Source organism: Orbicella faveolata, unplaced genomic scaffold, assembly GCF_042242905.1.
Source record: "Orbicella faveolata isolate gen_17 unplaced genomic scaffold, um_ofav_v1 contig_2, whole genome shotgun sequence".
Taxonomy (NCBI): domain Eukaryota; kingdom Metazoa; phylum Cnidaria; class Anthozoa; order Scleractinia; family Merulinidae; genus Orbicella; species Orbicella faveolata.
Genome location: NW_028301547.1, coordinates 7,557,501 through 7,567,653, shown reverse-complemented (window position 1 = coordinate 7,567,653; position 10,153 = coordinate 7,557,501). Strand labels below are relative to the sequence as shown.

Sequence of the window (10,153 nt, the reverse complement as noted above, 5' to 3'; positions counted from 1 at the left end):
CTCTGATGTTTAATTGGCCTTAATAAAATCTGCTGACTAACTATTAGGAAAACACGCATCTGGTTGACCTCACAGGGACTGTCTAATTAACGATAGGCGGAAACTGAAGCTAATTAAGGCTTCAAACATGCCTAACTACCATTTCTATCTAGAAGCTTGCAATTTCAGCCGTACGTGCCACTCTAATTTTGGGGCCTCAAGCGCCTGAATGGGTAAAATGAGAACTGGCTTTTTCAGTATTTTTTCATTGGGAAAATGGGACTTAGCTGGTCACTGGAGCTGAGAATCTCAAATAAAAGCTGGAAATTTAACTGGGATTTGGCTAAAAATCAAGAATGGGTGGGAAATTGGATTTATACCTCTCCTTCCGCCCCCTCCCCCCCACTTTACCTTTCAGGGCCCTCAATTCTGCTCTTTTGGGCTCTTCACTTAGCTGTGCGACGGCCTAATTATAAACGTCAAAGCAACCCACTTAAACAGAAGTTTGCCTCTCTATACAAAAAATCTTAACTAATTGTTAACACTTTTTCGCTGAAAACCCTGCAGCTATGCTAAGTTTCATGTTTCTCGAGATTCCGGCAAAAATTTGCCCGCAATTTCTCAAAAGTTGCTCAAAAAAAAGTCAAAAGTTGTTAGTTGCTCAAAAGTTACCCCACACAAACAAAAACAAAACATTTTGTTGCTCTGTTCCTTTATTTGGTCTGTTTCAAAAGTACAACAAAAGTAAGATTTCTAACAATTTTTGCACAATTTTGCGGCGTAACCAGCGTTGCTAAATAACTTTGTCCTCAATTAAAACCAAAAAATATATGAATAAAGACCATGCATCAATATGAATATTAATCTTGTAAAAATTGTTCACCTCATTCAGTCGAGTGTGAATCTTCGTCCGCCATTTTGATTTTTTTTTTTAAAAAAAAAACCCGCTGACCTAGCAGTCCGCTGCATGCATCTTGTACCCATGATCTGCAACAGTTGGGAGGGGGATTTGGCTTCTTTTTCACAGGAAATTAATAAATTGTCTACTAAAACATTGTGAAATTTGGAAGCATGGCCAATTTAAGCACTAAAAGCTGCTCCGATTTCTCAGAATTGATAGAAAACTAGAAATTGCTCAGAATGCAGAAAGTTGCTTGAAACGAAGAAGTTCCTCGAAATGCAAGAAGTTGCCAAAAAGTTGCTGAGCAACTTGTGGAAAGCCCTAGTTTCTTGCACACACGTTGTTTTTTCTTGCATTTCTGACGAAATTAACTCATTACCTGACACAGCATGCAGTCAATGTTTCAAAAAATATATATGTATAACGAATCAGGAGATTTCCTCCTTATTTTTTAAAAAAAAATTGAACATAAACTGCGATAAGGTCTTTTCTGTTTAGCGAACGCCTGCCACGTGAGCACACCGCCCATCACGATAAGCTCAGGCGACTTTTTTGAAAGAGACTGGAACTAGTAATAAAGGGTATTGGCACTAGTGTCTTCGAACGCCTGGGACATTAAAGCAAGATTTCGTTTACTGGACGTTTGACGTTTTTCAGATTATTTTGGCAACTGTGCAACTGTACGACCAAAATGCCGTCTGAATGTCCCTCTTGCCATGAAATAGCGGTTGATACGGAACCAGGAGGAGAGTTAGTGTGTCGTGAATGTGGAGCTGTGGTCGAGAGCAGAGTATTCAGCTGTGAAGCCGACAGTTCAGGTGGCTGGACTTACATGAACGTTGACGGTACAGCGAGATTTGATGGTCGTTACGAGTTGTCTAAAGAGGTAAGGCAACGATTGCCAACAAGCGACACTTCAGTGACAGAAAAACTCCTTCAGAAGTGCCTATACCTTCAGGGAAAGCGCATGAACCTGTCTAACGAAATTCTCAACGAAGCACGGCAACTCTTGTTAAACACCGTTGCACCAAAAGTCAACTCTGGGGAAATTCGACGCATTTCACGCCGGAGAAACGTCCTTACCGCTTGCTGTTTGTTCATCGTATGCAGACAGAATAACTTGCAGTTAACATACAAACGCATGGCTGAAGTTGCAGAATGCAACATGTTTATACTTGGAAGATCTGTGAAAATTCTTCTGCAGGCACTCGACATCAAGCTCGAATATGTTGGTGTCGAGTCCATGGTGATAAGCGTCCTTTCACAGTTGTCTGTGGCGGACAAGTCCTGCGAGAAGCTTTGCCTCGACCTGTGGCACATTTTTAAATACTTCAATTTAATAGGAGGAAGAAATCAGCCCGCAGCAGCCACGTGTCTGGTGCTTCTGGTTTTGGAGTGTAAGAACATTACCCCCAGCAAGGAAAAGATTGCAGAAGTGTTAGGAAAACATTCTGTGACAAAGGCGCAGGTGGCAAACCAAACAAAAAATGCCAGAAAAGGTTTAGTTGATCTAGCCAGAGAGGTACCTTGGATACCACAATCTGTGAAGCCAATGTACATTACCAGGCACATCATTGACATAGTCAATTTTCACAAGAATTGCGTAAACCTGGATTTATCCACAGTCAAGTCTAACAGAATGAAACAGAAAGAAATTACCGAGAAGGATCGGAAGACAAAGATACAAAAGGCTAAGGCCCGGTTATTAGACAAAGAACAAAGACAACAGGAGTGTAGCTCGAATGAATCTAGTGAACCTGACAGCAACCATTCACTCCCAAACGCTGTATCAAGTCACCAAAGCAAGGATGAAGTGGTTGTGATACAACCAGGAACTAGCCCATCAACACAAACAGCTGGTCCAAGCACTGACAGTTCAGATGTCTCAGCTTGCATTCACAATAACAGCTGTACAGAAGGCCCTTTAGATGATTCAGCAAAGTACAATGATTTAGATGACAATGATATTCTTATTGAGAGTCTCCTTAAGAACGGCTACTCTGAAGAAGAGCTGATGGATGGCTACTTTGAGTCAAGAATGTGTAATCTTCAGAGTTCACAGTGTGATCCTGAGGGTGAGAGGGAGGATCTAGATGAACAGGACATCGCAGAAGTAGAGATGCATCACTATCTATGGTCAGTTGCAGAGATGGAACGAATAAAAAGTCTAAAGGACCCAACACTTGACGATAAGCTGGGTGAAGAATGCCAACAACAGCAAGGCTAATAATGCTATCAAGATACTATTTATCAAAGAAAAAACTGCCTATCACCGTCTTCCCCTTAGGGTTGAACCCTGGGGCCAAACAGGGGGTGGGGGACTATCTGATAAAAGAGTGAAGTGGTCTTAAGAATTTCCCAGTGGTAACAAAATCTTAGAAATTCCAGAGGGAATTAATTTGGTTATTTATATACATGTTGCATGTCATTATTACCCTTGTACAATTTGGTATTTACCTGTTTCATATACAATATATTATCATAAACCAGAACAAAGAAAAATACCAAGGGTAAACTTAAACCACAACATATACATTAAAATTATCATAACTTGCCTTTAAGTGATCAACTTACTGGCAGATGTGAAGGGTTGAAATTGAAAATTATGAGGTCTACATGTAGCTGTAGGACAGCTAGCCTGCGAACGCAGACGTATTTCCGGCTGTCACTTGGTTCCGTCGAAAAGTAACGTCTGTGAACCCAAGCCAGAAAACGATTTCTGTGACGTAATGACTTTTGTTTCTCCTTGGCCAATCAGATTTCACGATAGAATGAAACTTGAGTGCCCCTCGCAGCGAATACCTCGTGCAATAGTTTTGGGGTTATTTGAGCTAAACTGTGATTGGCTTAGAATTCCTATGTCACAGAAATCATTTTCTGGCTCGGGTTCGCAGACGTTATTTTTCAGCGGAACCAAGTGACAGCTGGAAATACGTCTGCGTTTGCAGGCTATAGGACAGCCAATGAGAATTGCAATTCTCCAAATGAACAATGGCAAACCAAATGTAACAAATGAACAGCCATTTTCAGATAGCCAATAAACTGACATGAGATGACTTTGAATTGAAAAAAACCCAAACAATTAAAATGGTTCCCACTGGATGAATGAGTGATGAAGTGTGTTTGGGTGAAATTTTCTGTTTTGCACGTGACTTCAACAAATATAATTTCAAATTAGGGCCAGTGTGGAAATTAGCGCGCGCCCACTCGCTATTATGAATGTGAAAAGCATTGGGCGAGTACAAGTCATTGATCATTCATCCGTTTGGTGAATACGATTTTCATTTTTGGGAAAATATTATTTTAAGCTTAAAGACTGATAACATTCCTTTTTATTTTCCATTTTATTTCCAGAATATCTCAGAACAAGAACTTACCAGTGCTTTTTTTTAACCTTTTTTATCTTCCAAGATGCCCAAGTAATTTGCCAATGTAATACACATAATGTTTCAAAAATAGACAAAATGAAGTGCAGCTTCCTCCTGTGATAATTTACATAATGGTTACACATGTAGGAAGTGATATATGCACTGCTGGTCTCTAGTTGAGCCAACAGTTATTAGTGAAGATGGCACACAAGGGCAACAAGGATGTTTGCTCACTAAGAAACGAATCTCATGAAGATTTTTCTTGATACACAAACTGCTTTGAGAGTTTAAGTCACTTTGTTGTAGTTATCTTTGGGTTTTTAAAATGTCTTTCAGTATAATTTTTCATTGAAGGAAAAAACGTCAGTCTTCCACGTGCAGACAAGTTGACTACAGCAGTCCGTTAAGCTGTTTTTCAGTTAAAACTATGGAAATCACTAATGTGAAAAATTTCCAAGGAGTGTCAAAATTTGATGACAAATACGAGGGTAAAACACTAGTCAAAATGGATCCGTCATCCCAAGGAGGTGTCTTGAAAATGGACCAGAACAAGAAAGTTCAACACAAAATGGCACTGAAGCAGGGCCTCCGTGATTACAGGATATCGAAAAACGCATTTGTGAATCATTGTGGAGACTTTCTAGGGGGGGGGGGGGGGATCTTTCTGGACAAGTGGAAATTATTCTCGGCAAGTCAATTTGGAGTCACTCACCTGAATGATGAGTGCTGTCAAATTTTAGTTTCGAACACTGATTAGGTCCAACACTGATTAGGACAACTGTAGAATGATAATTATTATTATATTACTCTACAGTTACCCAAATTAAATTGGGCTGGTGCTTTTTGTTAATTGGAGCAATGCTGCTTTTGCCAAGTTGGACTGCAAACAATCCTTACTGTTAGAAATCAACAAAATAATATAAATTAAAACAATTAAGAGGCTGGCTCCCACTGAGTGATTAAGCAATTTTAGTGTATTTTTTATTCGTGATTGGATTTACATCATTTGTCAATAAATTCTTGTGCACTACTGTAAGAGTTTAATTAAATATGATTGTATGGAACCAAATGTTCAATGGTGTTCTCATGCAAGGAGTGAAAGATGAATAGACTGAAATTTCAACCACCTACATAGGCCCAGTTGTCCACTAAGTGATGTGGACTTTGATGTGACCTTTCTCAAACTAGTTAGCATAAGAACAACAAAAGCAGAGAGGTCTGTATCAAAACAAGGTCACCTCCAGCCTCACTTGTATTTATGCACCAGGTAACTGAACACAACTGTGAAATGGCCAATTGTAGTTGTACTATCTAAAACATTACAGCAGGTATCCTGCTTAATACATTAAAATGTAAACAAACAAACAAATGCTGTAACACAACTGAGCACTCATACAGCTCTCAACACTATGACTTTGTACCAAGGTTAATTACGTTTCTTTGCACTTGAGCGAGGAGGATTATAGATTCCCCCCATCTCTGAGAGTGTCTGTAACATGATAGTGGTTGGAACAACAATCCAGATACTGTTAGCAAATACAAAGATAGTCCAGAAGTAGAAAACCTTTTCAAAACTGTCAAAGGTAGGTGGCCAGTCCTGTAGAAATACAAAGATGAACCTCAAGTTGCCAAGCATATAAGATTTACCTTTTTGACTTTCTGTTGCCCTCAACGACAAATTTCCCATAACAAGAACAAAACATAGCCAAGATGACAAGCCATAACAATGTGTAGTTCCAGAAAATATCCATACCCTTGCCACAGCAGGGATTGGGATTTCCTGGGGGGTGGGGGTTCTCTAAGACCAAAACACTTAAAGAACTTAGAATTTCCAGAGGGGTGGGGCATCTTAGAAACAAATCCCTTCTGTGGGGGTAGGTATTAATATTTTCTGGAACTACACAATAAAGAAAATTGTCAACTATGAGTTATTGCCTAAAGAATAAATTTAACATAGTCTATTGTGAGTCTGTCAGTTGGTTAGCTCTACTGGTAGAAAACAGTTACACACATTTACTTCCTGTACATTTGATTTTTTTTCTTTTGCATCGGTGCACACTGCATGCAATGTGTGAAACCATTTGAATTGGTCGATGTAATGTTCACAATAAAACAGTTCTTTTCTACATGCAATTGAACATAATTTATGCAGTGAAACTATGCTAAATTTAGGCAATTTAACAATTACATCACTCACCCTCGTTTTCTACGAGCGATAGTCAACTTGGCTGTGCCTCATTGACCATCTGCTCGTAGAAAACTCGGGCTCGTTGTCTTGAATTGTTAAAAATGATCTAAAACCACATTCTCAGAACTTACATAAAAGAAACACGAGACAATCAGTAAGAAGACTTTTTGTTTTGATCCTTGGTAAATTTAGTTATAACTCCCATGATCAGAATAACAGCTCTCCAATCTTTTTTAGAGACTGGAGACTTTACCTGTACTGTGGAGTGTTTTGCTTACCACTGTAACATGTTTGAAGCCGCAATAAATCTCTGTGGTACAATATAAGATGGCACCCATAAGTTGAAAAGTAGACACTAAGATGGACATGAAATGGCGCCACCAAAGATCTTTGACAATAGATCTGTACCTGTTAAAATTACCAAATGCTGTTGTCATTTGAACGCAAGCAGTGTCACTTTCTCTACTGATATAAAATAAGTCTTGTATCTCTCATAAAATTGGTGATGATTAATCAAAAAATGCTCGGTGATTCCTTTGTAAGTTTTACAAGTTTTGACAGCAAACTCTCAGACCACATGAATTAATGTCCCAACTTGACTTTGTAAGTTTGATGACAGACCATTTAAAAGTTTGTTGATGAATTATAAAAAATAATTTGCAACATTAATTTGTTGTAATAATGTTGATGAACGAAACATATTTTGAACCAAATAGTGCTGCTTAAACTGCAAAATGTAACAAAAGTTAAATTATTAGTTTTAATCACAATCACAATACAGTTGAACCTCTCCATACAGACACCTCTCTAATCCGGACAGTTTCCTCTGTACCGACAAAATTCCCATACATTTCCTATAAAAAAAAACCTCTATAATACAGACCCTCCCTAAAACAGACAACGGACACTAAATCTTGGCCCTAGGGAGCAAATTCATGCAAATTTAACATCTTTATTACCGACACTCCAGGGACCAGGTGTGGATAATTTGCAGTATTTACCATTTCCTGTCGGTGGTTACACAAACATTGACACTAAATGATATCAATATGTCAAAATGCTAGTTTTCAAAACTTACCTTTACAAATGCAAATACAATACACTCTTAACTGTCAGAGGAGACTAAAAGTGACCTCATCATAATGACCTCTCCGTGATGGACACCTCTCTAATACGGACACTTTGCTCTGTCCCTTCAGTGTCCTTCTTAGAGAGGTTCAACTGTAATAGTAAATGAAGCTACTTAGATTATGTTTAGTTACCGAATGCAATTCTGCAACATTAAAATAGTTAAAAAAATCAAATTAAATCTCTTAATAATACAAAACCCTTTAGAGGTACTCGAAACTTCTCAAAAACTTACTTTCTACAGGTTTTTCATTAATAATAGCACAAACTGTACTGTACCATAAAATGCATAGAGGCCCCATGATAACCAGTTCCATGTAGGAAATAAGCATCACACAAGGATCCTTAGTTCGCCAGTAACGAGTATCCAACTTGCCATACTCTATAACCATCCACTTCCATCCACGGCCGGAAGGACCAATAACCCTGAAAAAGGTGAATAAATGGCATTGTTATACCTACTGACTCAAATACATTTTCTGTCTGGAGGAGAACATGTCACGTGTCATGGGTCAAAACTCACTAACTCCCTAGGGCGAGCAAAACTCACTAACTCCCTAGGGAAACAAAAACTTGAACTTTTGACTCGCACCTGATCAGGTTGTGCACCTTGAAACAGTGGCAAATTTGTGTGCCAGTTGGCCTGATGTCAAAATACCACTGAAGTCACGCAACGTTTCTCACTAGAGAAGGCATTCATTATTCAAGAAAAGGGATTTGTAATTGCAAAAACATATCAGATTAACAAAGGGGAAAATTTGAAGGGTTTGTGTCTCCAAGCTTTTAACTTGGCGCCAAAAATGGGTTGCCCGCGTTCGGCAAATTGCTCTTCGACTACTTCAATTGCCCTCGTCATGTAGGAAAACAGTTGTGTCATTTACATCAAAATATGTTGTTCCTCCTCTAATCAAACCCAGAATTCACGAGTTAAGCATCACAAGAAGGCAAAGCAACTTTAGTAATGTCTTTATTTTTTGTTAGCTGCGAAGAAAAAGACTGTTATTGTGTCGTTTCGGTAGGACAGCTTGGTTTGACTGCCACTTGTACTGCAGGCACAGCCACTGTAGACGTCAAGCAAATCACTTTTTCGCAGTTTTTTTTTTTATTTTTGAGTCGGGAGGTATAACAAAACACTTAATGACTGGCCCCTCAGGAAACAGTGAGATTTGTTTCCCCTTGACCCTCAAGGCTTCTCCCTTGGGAACATTGAGAGTCTTAGGGAACAAAACTCACTGTTTCCCGAGGGGCCAGTCATTAAGTGCTTATAGGTCAACAGAGCCTTCTAGTCAAAGCTTTGATGCCTTACGCTGTGGATACTAACATCTGACATCCATGAGGGTAAATTCTGACAAGTGACATGATCCAAAAAAGCACATAAAATCAATTATGGCAAGCAGTGTTTCATGAATGATTTTCTTCAAATAACAACTGCCTGCACAAAGTATTGATACTGCAATTGCCATGCATAGGATATACCGGGGGATATAGATGTATTTTAGTACCTGTAAATTTGTAAAATTCAGACCAGTCAGTCCTAGGTGACAGAAGATGGAAATATGCCAGTGTAAAGTGCAGAACTTTTAAAGAAAAAATTCACCGTCTACATGCACCCACATGGAAGGTTATCTTGAAAATTCCAAGATGAAGGGCAGGAACGTAAACTTGATGAGAGTATAAGGGTAAACTGGAATTTCTTGAGGGGTGGAGCTGGGTTCCAGAACAACACAATTACATGGCTTGGCTTCTTTGTTTGCTTTATCATGTTTAATGTCATGACTGTGCACCAGAATGAGGTCTGGGGCAGACTCCAAATAAATAGGATGGGGGTGCTTGTCAAAAATTTTGAAAAGAACTCTCAAGAGATACCAAGATCCTGTTTTGTGGGCGTGGCTTGAAATTTTTTCACCCCTAAGAGGCACCTATTCCAAAAAAACAATTATCTCCTGTCATATTATTTTTGGGCTCAATACCCTAAAAGGCACGGCAAAAGCTCCTGCTATGGACCTTTTGAGGTTGAACACCTAAGGTAGCAAAAACGCTTTTCTAACCCCTAAAAGGTATGACGAGCACCCCCCATCCTTTTTATGTGGAGTGCGATGATGATGGAGGGCAATCACTGCTGGAAAAATGTTACTTGTAGCCAATTTGTTATTACTCAATCATTCTGCGTATTCGTGCGGAATGTCATGTGAGTTTTGGTCCGCAGCCTTGTCAGCTATACGTATCGATCAAGTAATATCCTATCCAACAACAACAACAACTTTATTATGACTCGCATATTTACAATTTTACAGAAATATATACACATCCAATTCTTGGAAGCTAAGGTATGGATCAGAAGAAAAATTATGGGGGATGGATGCAGGGAAATCACACAAAAACGAAGTTGTCCCAGGGATATTTGGGCAAACAAAATTTAACAACATTAATTTTTCACATTTGCACAATTGTAACCTTCAAAGTTCAGTGTAACTAATTAGGTTTAAAATTAACCACCTTTAACCTTCAACAATTAAAGCTTTTTGTGAGCTATCGATCGAGCTAAAGCGACCGATCATCGAACTCTGTCGTTATCTATCGCTGATCAAA

General features: G+C 38.9%; 2 protein-coding genes across 2 annotated transcripts in view; one reads left to right on the top strand and one right to left on the bottom strand.

The window, feature by feature from the left end:
• Positions 1-1,470: 1,470 nt before the first annotated feature.
• LOC110042750 (uncharacterized) lies at positions 1,471-5,317 on the top strand. The gene has a single exon (XM_020748119.2). The coding sequence runs from the start codon at positions 1,572-1,574 to the stop codon at positions 3,105-3,107; it is 1,536 nt and encodes a 511-aa protein (XP_020603778.2). The 5' UTR covers positions 1,471-1,571; the 3' UTR covers positions 3,108-5,317.
• Positions 5,201-10,153, bottom strand: part of LOC110042888 (uncharacterized) — a 5,241-nt gene continuing 288 nt past the window's right edge. Inside the window, exons 2-4 of the mRNA XM_020748271.2 lie at positions 7,844-7,990; positions 6,715-6,844; positions 5,201-5,845 (exon numbers count right to left, since the gene is read on the bottom strand). Coding sequence (XP_020603930.2) covers positions 5,675-5,845; positions 6,715-6,844; positions 7,844-7,990 — 448 coding nt within the window. The 3' untranslated portion in view covers positions 5,201-5,674. The remainder of the gene's footprint in view (positions 5,846-6,714; positions 6,845-7,843; positions 7,991-10,153) is intronic.